Raw genomic sequence first — 15,338 nt, forward strand, 5'->3', positions numbered from 1 at the left:
TGCTGGTTCAGATGCCATGGTTTAGCACTAGGTGCACAAAACTCAGCAAACCCAAACAAAGCATTGGGGTCATGTGCTTCTTGCTCCCCACCTCTTCCTGCAAATCCCAGGAGAGGACTTCTACCGACATTACTTCCGGATTCAATTAATTTCAACTTAGTTGTATGTAAGAACCAGGAATCCTGGTTTAAAACAAATAAACAAAACAATGTGACAACCGATGGTATAATTTCAATACAGTGGTACCTCGGGTTACAAATGCTTCAGGTTACAGACTGCTAACCCAGAAATAGTACCTCGGGTTAAGAATTTTGCTTCAGGATGAGAACAGAAATCGTGCTCCGGCGGCGTGGCGGCGCCAGGAGGCTCCATTAGGTAAAGTGGTGCCTCAGGTTAAGAACAGTTTCAGGTTAAGAACGGACCTCCGGAACCAATTAAGTTCTTAACCAGAGGTACCACTGTATTCTCTACTAACCACCTCTATGGGTACAAATGCCATTTGTTTATAATTCTGCCCTGTGTGAAATGGACAAAAAGCCAATTGTGTGCTTCAGTTTTCATGATAAACTTCCAGTAGCTTAGCCAAATTTTGTATTCAATTAATTTATTGTAGGCCACACCCCTGAAGCAAATTTGTTGTGAATAACCCTACAGCCATTATTGAGCAAGATCTACCACCATATACATGAGCAAAATCTGCTGGAAGTATTAGCTTGTGTGTTCACTGTAATTGAATTATGTCCACCAATGTTTCATTACGTTTCATTGGTTATGGTTATTTCCCCATTATACATTGGAATATTGTGTATGTTTTCCTGCTTATAATGCTACCACTTCTGTTTCAATTTTCTAATGTTCCTTTCACCCTGTGATACTTGCTGTGTTATGAAACTGGCTTTTTGACAGATATAGATCAACCAGATGGTTGATAAGTACCATTGAAGGATAGCGACTTACCCAAGGTCAGATGTAATGTTCAGATGTAATAGCAAACCATGGTTTGGTGCTATGCTTTGAGTTCTGCCTTTACTTACTCCCCTCTGTTGCACATGATATGACCCTAGTTTGCTTCCGTAGCTGCTCACACTACAGATTGTGGAATCTTGCAGCTCCAGACCAGGAAACTAATTTGTCTCAAACTAGGAGGGGATGTCTCACGTCAAGGGGGAGATGGAAGAAGCTGGAGGAGAGGGGAAACTGGTGCACATTAGGCCATTGGCATCACAACTGAATGTAGCCAATGTGTATCTGATTTAGGAGTTGAACTTAGTTCCATTAGGTACAAGTTTTAAAATGTTGTTCGGTTGACTGATAAACTAAATAGGTGTCTATCAAACTTAACTGGTCATCAGCTGCCAGCCTGTGTCACTTAAAAGGGATTTCTTAATAGCACCAGCTTCAAAGGTGTTGAGTGCTTTTGTCAAGTGAAATGTGCTTATTTAATCTTTTTTGCCTTATACGTATAATCTATTTTCTTTCTTTCTAACCAGAACCAATGAAGATATGTGGTCTAACCTTAACACTGGTAAATACTTCCTCTGCTACATTAACATGGAATCCCAAGAAGACCAACTTTACCCATTATAAAGCGTCTGTATCAAACAGTACATTCAGAAAGGAATATACTATTTTAGGGACTCGGACACATTACACCCTTACAGATCTGACTGCTGGCGGGATTTATAATTTCACACTGCAAAGAGTAAAAGGGAGTGTTGAAAGTACAATTGCCTTTACTGAAATCACTGCAGGTTTGTAGTTTTCTCTGCTGCTATATTTATTTATTAAGGGTCCAATAAATATTTATGCACACTGACTGCAGTCCATTTTAAAGGTTTTAACCCTCCATGGCTTCGTGAAAACATGGGCTGCTTCGCTTTTTAAAGCTGCAATCATACACTTACCTGGGAGTATGTCCCATTGAACTCTGTAGACGTGTAAGATTACTTAATTTGGGCATTTACTCATATCAGAAAGCGTTGCACATGCAGAGTGAGATGGTCCTGCAAAAATATCCCTGATGGAAGATGGAAAAAAGATGGAATTTGTTAAAGAGCTTAGGAACTCAGCAGCACATATAAAACTGACCTATTCTCAGGACTGACCCATTTATTTCAGTGGCAGAAGAGACCTATGCATTTGAGTCTATGTGAACTCAGGGTAGGAATAGACTTCTGAAGTTGAATGCTTTTTAAGGTTCGGATCATGAGTGCTTTCTTTGTAGCTGTAATCCAGGCAGAGTATTTTAGAAGAGAAACTCCAGTTCAAGCCCATACCTGATTTGTTTTCCACTGGTCAGGTTTCACGCTTGATTTAAGTACGAGTGCTGTAAAACGCCTTCTGCATTACCTGCTATTTTCATGCTCAAATGAAAAAATAACAGTAACTTTGTCCCTTGTTTTTATTCAGTTTAAGAAAGAAAGTAAGGAATCATGGGTATTTGTCTTTAGTAATAATATAATAATCGTTGGTTTCTACATATAGTGTATGTGTTCAATTTGTGAACAGATTATGGGGAATTTTGATATTTGCAAATTTCCAGATTTTGGTCCTCTGTTCACCACACAAAGACAGATGACTTGTGAATAACCAGGGCTGTGGTATACTTTAGGGTTGCTTGTGTGTGTGTGTGTGTGTGTGTGTGTGTGATAATACGTACAGTTTAGTGGAAAATAATAATAAATGAATTTTCTCCAAGAGCCAGAAAAGCCACAGAAACTAACAGTCTTCAACGTGTCGGCCCATTCCTTTTCTCTACATTGGAGGCTGCCGCATGGATACGTGGAAAGGTTTCATGTGGTTCTCACACCTCCTCATGGCTTTGTTTCTATCCGAGATGTGGGAGGTGGGGAGTATCAGGTATGTGGGGGCTTTTGTTTTGTAGTGCTTGGATAGTCAGCAATTGTTCATATGCTCTGCTGATAGGAAAAATTGGCCAAGCATGACGTTCTCTCTATTTAAGCTTTTTAAAGCTTAGATGAGGATTCAAAAGTACACATGCCAAATTTGTGAGAGCAAATTTCAACATCTATGGTTTGTTGCCTTAACAACAGTTATAATACTTTTACGAAGTCCACTGCAGACATCCAGCCAGTCATTTAAGGGTTCATGAATAGTTTAACAAAGGCAGGGCAGAGCTATTGAGTAATACAGGCTCATTAATTGTGTACTTGCCAGGAAGACCTAGACTTAAATCATTAATGCCAGGCAACATTTTCCTCTTTAGCCATCACAAAGTTATAGGAGCATTGTTTGATTCCTGTATTTGAAAAAAATATATATAATTACCATGGTTTTTCATGTTATTTTGCTTTTGTTTTTTATTGGAGCTTCAAAGGCACAGGTACTTCATAAGAATGCTAACTAATGGTTTTGGTGGGTTATGTTTTAAACTGACAGCTCAACAAGTTTTTCCCCCTAGGATGCCTCAGCAAAGATGAACAGAATATTCTAGTGTTTTTAGCTGCAAGATACTAACCTGGGAATTCTGCAGAATCCTAGAATGCAGTAAACAGAGCTTCTGCGATGAGTTGTTCTTTGGCAGAAGAATCTTGTGCTCTTTGAGTGTTACCTTTTCACACCTTTTAATAGGCAACTTTCATATCGCAATAATGTGAAAAGTATATTTAAAGAAAAGTATTTAAATATGATGTGTGTTGTGAATATTTGTAATATGAATGCCGCTTTTTTAATGTTTGCTTTTGTTTAAATTGTAAGCTGTAGTTCTAACTGGGTTAATTTATTATTTTAGGCTGATATTTCGAGCACTACTCCTGGAACATTGTACAATGTGACTGTTTCTTCAGTTACCTCTTCGGCGTACAGCTCACCTGTCAGCAAAACAGTGACAACTAATGTAACTAGTGAGTTTATTGCCATATATTGCGCGTGACTATTTCCTTTAAAGGTCTCACGTACCCTTTAAAATATATGCAATGTGCTATATTAGTGTCTTTCTATTAGTGTCTGTTCATTTCTGTGTTAAATTGTTTGAGAAAGATATCATTTCTTAAGCAAATGGTTCGTGTGTTTGAAAGAGATATGTGTCTGAAAAATCAATAGTAATTTGGCATTATTTAAAACGGAGTGGCCAAAATACAAGTACTTCTGGATCAGATAAGCAGCTTGCTTTCGTATGATTTCTTGGGGAGTTCCACTTCCAAAAAATCGGTAGTGTTTAAAGTGCAGAAGCCTGGTGCTAAGGAAGCTTTAATAATGTGTGTGAAAAACAAAACTGGCATCAAGATCTATTTCGTCTATGACTATTGCAGCATTCCATTTTTTGAATTCTTATGGAAAGAATGTACTTGGCACATTTTATCATCTTTCATAATAGTGCTAAAGAAAGCCAACTTCATAGTATCTGCACTTTAAGAACTCAAAGACATCTTTGCTGGCAAATTCTTTCGTTATTATGTACTAGCAGCAGAGGTATACACGCACAACTTAATTAAAAGCCTGTCCTTCGTACAGTTCCAGGACCTCCTGTTTTCCTTGCGGGGGAAAGAGTTGGATCTGCAGGAATTCTTCTCTCTTGGAACACACCACCACATCCAAATGGGAGGATTATATCCTACATTGTTAAATATAAAGAGGTCTGCCCTTGGATGCAAAATACTTATACTCAGGTTACGACAAAGCCAGACAGTTTGGAAGTTCTTCTCACCAATCTTAACCCTGGAACAACTTATGAGATTCAGGTACGTGCTTGGTTGTTTTCTGCCTGCTTGCTAATTACTTGCAAAGTGCAAATTAAAATATAGTTTTTATTGCGTATAACAGTAGGATAAAAAAAGATACCATATTAATTCACTGTTTTACCTTCTCACTGCACACCTGATATGCACAAAGGAAAGCATGACTGTTGCATTTTGCCTTCTCGTTGTTTCATCTCTGTTCATTCATTATTCATGGTCAATTAATTGATAGATATAAAGTTCTTTACTTCAAAATAGAAAGCCTAGTTCTATTATAAACATAGCACATGATCATTGCAACATTAATGAAATTAAGGTTACAGGTGGTTTAATCTTAAGAAAATGGAAGCAATTTACTATTTTGCAATTCATTTTTAGTTCATGTTATACCACAGTGGTTAATTCATTTTGTTCAGAGGATTTTGTTTAAAAAAAGATCCAAAATATTTTATGACTTAAAAAACAGATGGCTTATTATTAACATTTTATGATTTAAAAGCCTTGTTAACCTGAACTACTGCAAACCAGAGATTGCTTTAAAATGATCACTTTCCATTTTCAGAGGTTTGGGAAAAATAATTATGTCCATTATTGAATGGTAGCTATTACTTTGAACTGTACATTGATAAAAAAAAATAACATAGCATATACAGGTTTGAATCCAAAGAAATGCACTCATCTTCCTCATTGCCGCCCCTTGCAACCCACCAAAAGCCAAGCAATTCTTAATAATAATAATAATAATAGCCCCATCCATCTGGCTGGCTTCCAGCAAAATATTAAAATACAATAATTCATCAAATATTAAAAGCTTCCCTAAACATTCTTTAGAACCCTTTGGGAGAGAGCACTGGGAGGTGGGAATTGGCTGAAAAAATGAGCCCCCCCCCCCTGCTTGAGCATAACTGTCTTCTCTTCTTTCACAAGGTTTGTGTCCAAGCCATAGTGGAGATTAGTGAATACTTTTGCTTTTTAAACAGAATGATATTTATGTTTTAATAAACCAAATGCTTTATCTTCCTTCCTTCCTTCCTTCCTTCCTTCCTTCCTTCCTTCCTTCCTTCCTTCCTTCCTTCCTTCCTTCCTTCCTCTCCCTTATCAATTTTATTCCAACTGGATTTTGACAACAGATTTAACTTTTTAGTGTTGGTTAATGTATTTATTGTAGCCAACAAAATCCTCACACTGTTTCCAATCATGGATCCCACCCCACAATCAGCATCCTATAACAATATTTCACACTTTATGAATAGAGCAAACGAAATTTTCTTCCTCTGAAAAGCCTTAAATTGTACCATCATCCATTCCCCTTGCAAAACGCAAATATGGCTATAATATAGACACTGTAAAGATCAAAGGTTAAGCCCATTTCCTTTTATCACTCAGCTGAGAGCATTTGCTGTCTCTCTTCTTTAAAGTAAACCTCTTATTCCATGAAAAATAAGTCTCCTAGTACCCATCATTTCAGCTCACATTGCTGAATTTATTATTTCATTATTTCAGGATGTTGGTGCTATGAAAGCTCAGGTTCATCACAACTGCACTTGGATTTCTCCATTCTGTTCTATGGCAGCTCTCATTTATACCCTGGAAGACATCATTTTGTGTGTGTTTAAGTCTAGGAAATTCATGTGTCTATGGAGCTGGAGCTGGCCTGTTGAGCCTGGCTTGGCTCAACAGGTCAGAGACACTTGTACCGCTGAAATTGCAGAGGCCATACTCATGACCCACTCCAGTGCCCAGTAAGGCTCTTAAGATATGTCATAAGTCTAACAATATGTACCTAAGAATGAGTTAATATGAGTTTCCACATGTATGTTTAGACGTTGGGTAGATTCAGATGATCACAGAGCCACTTTGAGTTCATTTCCACATAGTGAACCAGTTATCTGTAGCTCTACTGCAGTCCTGTAACTGCACAGAAATGTGGACTTGGCACTGGTGTAGAAATGAGAGCTTGGATGGTCACCTCAAACATCTGGCTTTGAATTGCATAGCCTATGTGACCCTTGGCCATCACATAGAACTATATATTGGATTAAAGCATCTTCGGTCTCTTTCTGTATATGCTCTATTTTTATTATGTTGCTTTGAGGATGCAAACAGAAGTGTTCCCCCCAAAAAATTATGTCATTTTGCATCTTAACTGGTCCCAATTTCTGTTGTCTGTTCATATGGAAGCCTGTTCTGCCTCTGATCTTTGTCTCGTTGCTTTTGGATATTTTCTGTCTCTGCTGTTCACTTTTTGAGATGAGGTGGCCCAAAGGTGAAAACCAATGCCAGTTCAAGGTTGGTGCATAGCATAGTTTTTTGTTTTGTTTTGTTTTGTTTAAATTATGGCAGTTTATAAAATGACGCATGGCATGGAGAAATTCCCCAACACTAGAACTCGTGGGTATTCAGTGAAGCTGGATGTTGGAAAATTCAGGGCAGAGGAAAGAGAGGACTTCTTCATGAAGCATGTAGTTCAGCTATGGAACTCGCTCCCACAGGAGGCAGTGATGGCCACCAACTTAGATGGCTTTAAAAGAGGATCAGAGAAATTCATGGAGGAGAGGCAGATAGAGATGCTAGCTATCAACTGGCCATGATAGCTATGCTAGTGTTGGAGCCAGTAATGCTGCTGAATACCAGATGCTGGAAACCACAGGAGAGGAGAGTGTTCTTGTGCTCAGGTCCTGCCTAAGGTTTTTGTACAGACACCTGGGTGGCTACTGGGAGGACAGGATGTCAGACTAGATGGGCCACTGGCCCAATCCAGCAGACTCTCCTTATGTTCATATGCCTATGTCTCTATGGAATTGACATTGTGAGTGACTGGGGCTTGCATTTGCTCCCAGTGTGCTAATTTACCAGGCATGACTCTATTCTTCAAACAATTTGCTACTGTGAATTGGCAATAAATGTTGCCATATTTTGTTTGAACTGGATTTTGATGAGTCTCGTTCCATGCCAATAAGCACAGGACATCTTTGCCCGGTGACACTGGGGTCCATAGATTGCAGCAAAAATACTGGGCAAGGTTTTGTCCAGTATCTTGTCTGTGCAATGTGCTCATGGGGAAAAACTGTCCCATGAGCCCTTGCAACGGGGAGGTGAAGCCTATATAAGGCTGCCTCCTCTGGAGCTCAGAGCCATTTCGTCTTGAGAGCTTCCTGCTCACGCACCCTCATGTTCGAGTTTTCACTGAACATTTTTGGGTCATTCATTGACAGGGCCAGAAAGATTTTCATTCTCTCAACCTGATTTGCACCTGGTTGGAGTTTTCTCCGCCTCTCCTTCAGTGAAATTATGACCTTCCTTTGTTAAGTGGAAGAGTGTTGCTTGAATGACGCTGGAAATAGCATTGGACAGGATCAACATATTATAGGAGGACCCCATGAGGGGCCTAAGGAGAAGATTGACTATGGCACCTCCAAGCTCAGGTCGGGGAATCTGCCTGGTTGGAATCTGTACCCTAGTCACCCAGTGAGACCTTGTTTGCTTTGCAGTCACATTATTGGCTGCTGTTCTGGGTCACAGAATGTGCCTGCCTGGGCAATCAGGATTAAGCTGTTGACAGTGAAATTTTAAAACAGGCAGTCACCATCCACATCTCCATTGAAATAAATAGGAGCTATGTAGCATCCTTCACCTGCTCTTACACAGCTCTTTCTCATTTCAAAGATGCTAGCCAGGGGACGCAGGTGGCACTATGGGTTAAACCACAGAGCCTTGGGCTTGCTGATCAGAAGGTTGGCGGTTCGAATCCCCACGACGGGGTGAGCTCCCGTTGTTCGGTCCCAGCTCCTGCCAACCTAGCAGTTCGAAAGCACGTCAAAGTGCTAATAGATAAATAGGGAAGGTAAACGGCGTTTCCGTGTGCTGCTCTGGTTCGCCAGAAGCAGCTTTGTCATGCTGGCCACATGACCCGGAAGCTGTACTCCGGCTCCCTCGGCCAATAACGCGAGATGAGCGCCGTAACCCCAGAGTTGACCGTGACTCGACCTAACGGTCAGGGGTCTCTTTACCTTTTATGTAGCATCCTTCACCTGCTCTTATACAGCTCTTTCTCATTTCAAAGATGCTAGTGCAGGTGAACTTCCCATTTTTATGATATGTTTTTGCTTACGGGAATGTATGCTGTCTTGTAATTTATTATTATTATAATAAATGTATAATTTATTATTAATAAATTATTAATTTATTATTAATTATTTTGTGCTTTAAAATAATTATCCTAACAGCACTAATTTGGGTTGATTGCAGGTTGCTGCTGAAAACAGTGCTGGCATTGGAGTATTTAGTGACCCATTTCTCTTTCAAACTGCAGAAAGTGGTAACTTGATTTATGTTACGATTTTTATCTAGCTTATTAGCTTATTATGTCACTGTGGGGAGTGTATTAGTGCAGATGCATGGGTGAACGTTGGGAGAATATTTGGGATGCTGACAAGTTAGTCCTGCTTCTCCTGTTACTAGTTTTGGAATTTACCTAGAATATTGCCCTTATGCAGCTGAGAATTCCGGTTATTTTTACAAGGCTACTAGAATAATTAAGCAAGAGGATTTCTTTTGGCATTTTTGTGCATGTGTGTGGGTGGATTGTTCTGCGAGTGAGAAGGTGAGGGCCTGAGAGAGTTTGCAGCTGTGCATCAGCGAACTGCTTAGAAATACATTGATGAGCCAGTCTCTGGATCAAACTGGAACAGAGAAATTAGGTTTGGGCACTATAATGAGCTACTTCATCCGCCAAGTATAGACTATCTGGCTAGAATACTCATGTATTAAAATTTGACTCTCACCAAGATAAAAGTGATAATTAAATGTTTTAGTTCTGAAGCCTATTTAATGTTACATTGTTTTTAAAGCTCCAGGTAAAGTGGTGAATCTCACAGTTGAAGCCTTCAACTATTCTGCTGTAAACCTGATTTGGTTCCTACCCCGGCAGCCAAATGGGAAAATAACCAGTTTCAAAATTAGCGTAAAGCATGCAAGAAGTGGGATAGTCGTGAAAGATGTCTCTGTTAAAGTGGAGGACCTTCTGTCTGGAAGGCTACCAGAATGCAATGTAAGTAATGTAAAATGTTTTGGTTATGGGTAGACAAGAATTTGATCTATCTGCAGTTTTATTTAGAAAGATGTATTTCATCTAAAAAAAAAATCCCAAAGGTCTTTACTCATTCAGAAGTTGATACAGTGCTATCGTTTGCAGCTTGATTTGCATTGATCTCTTGGCTAACGAGGATGTTTTCCCCCCTAGAGTGAGTGTATGCTGCAGATTGTGATCGAAAGCATGTGGACCATCTATGCATGTCCCACCTCAAATTTTCAATTTAGCAGCTACCCTCACAGTATCCCCAAGCTGCTGCTTAAACTGTCCCAAGTTTATAACAGAATTTGCATATTAAGGCTAAATAGCTTTACATAGATATAGCCACCATTGCACCATTGAATTTTATGGCAATTACTTCTGAGTAAACATATAGGGACGCGGGTGGCGCTGTGGTCTAAACCACAGAGCCTAGGGCTTGCTGATCAGAAGGTTGGTGGTTCAAATCCCCACGATGGGGTGAGCTCCCGTTGCTTGGTCCCTGCTCCTGCCAACCTAGCAGTTCAAAACCATGTCAGTAGATAAATAGGTACCGCTCCGGTGGGAAGGTAAACGGCGTTTCCGTGTGCTGCTCTGGTTTCGCCAGAAGTGGTTTAGTCATGCTGGCCACATGACCCAGAAGCTGTACACCGGCTTCCTCGGCCAGTAAAGCGAGATGAGCGCCGCAACCCCAGAGTCATCCACAACTTTACCTTTACCTTTACCTGAAACATACATGGGATTGTGCTGCAATCATTTATCTACTTACTTGGAAATAAACCCATTGGGTTCAATGAGGAAACATGTATAGGATTGCTTTGCTAGCATGAGAACCATTTAAAAGGAAATTGCTACCTGGGACAATGTATACTTTTTACATTATTTTTGTCTTTATGTCTCACACAATCCTTGACTTGCTTTTGAATTTTGTATCAATTAATGTCACATAACCCAACTCATTGCTCAATCATGGTTGAAAGTTAAAGCCTGTAGTAGCAAGAATCAGACATCTATATGCCTGACTTTTCATAACTAGAGCCCTAGTTACATTAATCAACATGATAAAATTACTTCAAACTAATTAAAAGGTAGAATCCTAGTCTTGTAAAATATATAATGTTAGTGGCTCCAGCAGGTTAAGACCTTGGGTTTACATTTCATTCAAGCAAATGGATTTGCGGCAGCACAGAGTTTCCAAACTTCATGACAAATAGGTTCTACATTGAGTGCTATTTACTCAGTCAGTAACGTTGCATCCATTGTGTTACATGTTGTTGCAGGCCACATAGATCAACAACATTTATCAGTTGTTATCTGATGAAGTGTGCATGCACACGAAAGCTCATACCAAAATAAAAACTTAGTTGGTCTTTAAAGTGCTACTGAAGGAGTTTTTTATTTTGCTTCAACTCAGACCAACACGGCTACCTACCTGTAACATTTATCAGTGTGCAACCTAATTTAATAATTTTTATAACAGAGATGGAGAGTGCTAGAAATGTAATTTGGAAATGCTTCACTAGAAATGGAAGTTTGGTTCTCTCAGGTGTAAAGGTAAAAAAGGTAAAGGACCCCTGAACGGTTACGTCCATTCAAAGGTGACTATGGGGTTGTGGTGCTCATCTCGCTTTCAGGCCGAGGGAGCCGGCGTTTGTCCACAGACAGCTTTCCGGGTCATGTGCCACTTCTGGCGCAACAGAACACCATGATGGAAACCAGAGTTGTATGCAGGTCCATGAATAGTAAATTGCAAGTGTTGATGCAGAACTCAGTAATTGGAGCTGCATCATTTTGTACTTGCCTATGAAATAGCCTGTATTGGAACTGACAAAAGAATAAATAGAAATTACACCAAAAATGGCAATATGCAGCTAATTTCCCCTTATTTATACTGCTGCCTAGAGAGTTCTTAAGGAAAGTTGTTGTTTTTTGTCATATTCTGTTTTGGGTGCATAATTAACATTCCTATGGACTCTGTATTTATCATGTTGTAGGTAGCATGAAGCTAATTGTTATTCTTAAGTTATTTTGTCTTTACAGGATAACAGTGAATCGTTTTTGTGGAGTACTACGACTCCCTCAACTACTTCTAGTAAAACTACTATATTGACCCCAAGTACATTGGCTCCCAGCAAAATGATCTCCGTCTGGAATGAGCCTATCAGTTTTGTTGTGACTAATCTCAGGCCATACACGACTTACCTTTTTGAAGTTTCTGCAGTTACTACCGAAGCAGGTTATATTGACAGTGCAATTGTCAGGACACCAGAATCAGGTATGTATTTTTTTAAGGGGGGAGATGTCAGCTATAGTGTAGGCAATCTTCCTGGCTTCACATGCTTACGCAAAAGACCAGCTTGAGAGTGTCTTAGGGTTCTCAGGAAGTGTGGGCACCTGGGAAGGCTGCAGAATGCAGACCACAGGAGAGAGAATTTCTAAAACAAAACAAAACAACAACACTCACGAAACCCCTCTAAAGTTAGGAAGGGACAAAAAAACAACAACAACCCTCCACTCCATCCATAATAATTCCACGAAAAAAGTCTTATGAATTAAGAAATAAGAAGAGCCTGATGAATCAGAGCAGTGGCCCATCTGCCTGTGGAAAACCTGCAGTTTCCTATAAAGAAATATAAAAGGTTTAATTTCTGCAGGCACAACAAACATGGCAATAAAGAACCCACATTGTGGTCCGTTTAACAGTCAAAGTAGATAAGATGCTGGAGATCTGTAATTCTTTTAATGCTCCTGAAAAGCAGCCTTTGTACTAGGAGTGGGTTTAATGCTTTCACCCAGTGTTATTCCCCCCCCCCCCTGATCTTCCACCCCTCGGCTGCTATTTGCCTTCTTAGGGATAGCATATGGGTACTATTTCTACTTTTCTGCACTACAAATATCTTCATGTTTTGCTGGCACAGCATGTTAACACCTTAGTGAGTTCCTATGAATAAACGAGGACGAGAAATGATTGACCACGATATAAACCCTGAAATGGTTCACTGAGTAAGGCGGGTCTCCCAACTAGAACTGCAGTCCTGCTTAACCAACTTCAAGATTAACATTTTAGAATAATACATTAATTGTAGGGAATGCCCTTACAGTTGGCATCAGGATAGCACCGTCTTCAATAAGCACCTAAAAATCCTTGAATTGATGAGAGATTTATTTCCTTTCATTAGCAGCTGTTCTCATTTTGACAGCAAGTGTAATATAAAATATTTGTCCTTTTTCATGTCCAGCAGTGCCTTTGAATAATGTCGTGTTTGACCTAATCGTTGTCACACTTCAAGCAGCTGAAACATTTTGTCAGCTGTGCAGAAATAGCAATATGTCAGGGATATCACTAACAAAGTGTTCAAGTGAATATTCGAGACAGTTTGAATTCATTCCCAAGATTATTTTTAGCCAATGGTCTGCAACATTTTTTGGCTTTCAACTTTTTCTCTTTTTTTAGGCCTCTTAGTATATCTCTCTTGCTCTCTGCAAATACATATATATTTTAATTAATCTTATGTGCCTGAATGCCTAGATTTTTTGAACCCAAGGGCTACGTGCTATGGGCAACCTTCCAGAGGGCACATAGCAGTGGTGAGTGGGGTGAGAGGGCAACAGTGGGCAGAGCAACAGGTGTGACTTTTACCTTTCTGCAGGAGGCTGCATTCCAAGTGTGCAGAAGTCAAAGGTTTCTAAATACACACATACACTCCGTTGCCAAATCTCTTCATCCAGGCAAGCAAGAGGCATTGCCATGGTTCAAGGACACATTCCAGACAAACAAAAGCACTCAAGGAAGATGCAGAGCAGGACCAGCAAAGTGGGTGGCCTGGAGGAATCGTGAGAGCTGGATAGAGAACCCGAGAGGGCTGCATTCAACCCTTGAGCACGAGGTTCCCCACCTCTAGTCTAAAATATGTCAACTGCCGCATTCCAGAAATAGTGTATCCTTAGTGATATACCACATGAACTTTGCACAAATAGCCTCTTGAAACTTTCCTCCATATCTGTGGGCAGAGAAATAATAATAATAATAATAATAATAATAATAATAATAATAATAATAATAATACCCACCTTTCCCCCTTGCTGCAGGAGCTGAGATGCTACCACATACTCCAGTATCTTGCCCAAAAATGGGATGTCAGAGACTGGTCTGTTAAACATTAAAAGCATCCCTAAACAGGGCTGCCTTCAGATGTCTTCTAAAAGTCTGGTAGTTGTTTTTCTCTTTGACATCTGGTGGGAGGGCATTCCACAGGGCGGGTGCCACTACCGAGAAGGCCCTCTGCCTGGTTCCCTGCAACTTGGCTTCTCGCAACGAGGGAACCGCCAGAAGGCCCTCAGTACTGGACTCAGTGTCCGGGCAGAACGATGGCGATGGAGACACTCCTTCAGGTATACTGGACCGAGGCCATTTAGGGCTTTAAAGGTCAGCACCAACACTTTGAATTGTGCTCGGAAATGTACTGGGAGCCAATGTAGATCTTTCAAGACCGGTGTTATGTGGCCGCTCCCAGTCACCAGTCTAGCTGCCACATTCTGGATTAGTTGTAGTTTCTGGGTCACCTTCAAAGGTAGCCCCACATAGAGCGCATTGCAGTAATCCAAGTGAGAGATAACTAGAGCATGCACCACTCTGGCGAGACAGTCTGCGGGCAGGTAGGGTCTCAGCCTGCATACCAGATGGAGCTGGTAAACAGCTGCCCTGGACACAGAATTGACCTGTGCCTCCATGGACAGCTGTGAGTCCAAAACAACTCCCAGGCTGTGCACCTGGTCCTTCAGGGGCACAGTTACCCCATTCAGGAACAGGGAGTCCTCCACACCTGCCCGCCTCCTGTCCCCCACAAACAGTACTTCTGTCTTGTCAGGATTCAACCTCAATCTGTTAGCCGCCATCCATCCTCCAACCACCTCCAGACACTCACACAGGACCTTCACTGCCCTCACTGGTTTTGATTTGAAAGAGAAGTAGAGCTGGGTATCATCCGCATATTGATGAAGACCCTGTCCAAACCCCCTGATGATCTCTCCCAGCGTCTTCATGTAGATGTTAAAAAGCATGGGGGAGAGGACAGAACCCTTATGGCCTTAAAAGCACCTTTTCATTTCATTTCATTTCAGTTCCAGAAGATCCACCTCAAAACTTTGTTAAAGTCAACATTACAGGAAAGTCTTTTTCAGTTTCTTGGGAGCCACCAACCATTGTCACTGGAAAGTTTAGCTACAGAGTTGAATTATATGGACCACTGGGTAAGTCTGCATCAAATGTAATTTTGCTTGTCTTTCATGCTTTCTTTTGGTCTGAAAACAAAACAAACAAAAACTATGGCTATAATAATGCTCAATTAAATTTTTGATTTGAAATAATTTCTGTTTTCCATTTCCAATGTCTGTTGGTGAAAACATTTATTTAATGTCCTCGCTTAGGTCCTCTCTCCCCTCCCCATTCCCTGGAACAGTGGATTGTGTGATAATATTGAAATAAAAAGCAGTGTGTCCTTTGTCTCTGAAGATATGTGTGGACCTGCTTCCCTGACCTTTTGCATACTGTACCTTTCTTCCTTTCTTCA

General features: G+C 40.5%; 1 protein-coding gene across 2 annotated transcripts in view; it reads left to right on the forward strand.

The window, feature by feature from the left end:
• PTPRQ (protein tyrosine phosphatase receptor type Q) overlaps positions 1–15,338 on the forward strand; it is a 113,688-nt gene that overhangs the window by 22,270 nt on the left and 76,080 nt on the right. Inside the window, exons 18-25 of one of the 2 annotated variants that reach the window (XM_088677020.1) lie at positions 1,491–1,751; positions 2,699–2,859; positions 3,752–3,863; positions 4,474–4,700; positions 8,946–9,015; positions 9,548–9,747; positions 11,809–12,043; positions 14,890–15,018. In XM_088677020.1, coding sequence (XP_088533146.1) covers positions 1,491–1,751; positions 2,699–2,859; positions 3,752–3,863; positions 4,474–4,700; positions 8,946–9,015; positions 9,548–9,747; positions 11,809–12,043; positions 14,890–15,018 — 1,395 coding nt within the window. Of the gene's footprint in view, positions 1–1,490; positions 1,752–2,698; positions 2,860–3,154; positions 3,344–3,751; positions 3,864–4,473; positions 4,701–8,945; positions 9,016–9,547; positions 9,748–11,808; positions 12,044–14,889; positions 15,019–15,338 lie in introns of those variants that run through there. The other variant, XM_060279680.2, reaches the window with a different exon arrangement.

The sequence above is a fragment of the Zootoca vivipara genome, chromosome 9 (assembly GCF_965207765.1).
Source record: "Zootoca vivipara chromosome 9, rZooViv2.hap1.1, whole genome shotgun sequence".
Classification (NCBI taxonomy): domain Eukaryota; kingdom Metazoa; phylum Chordata; class Lepidosauria; order Squamata; family Lacertidae; genus Zootoca; species Zootoca vivipara.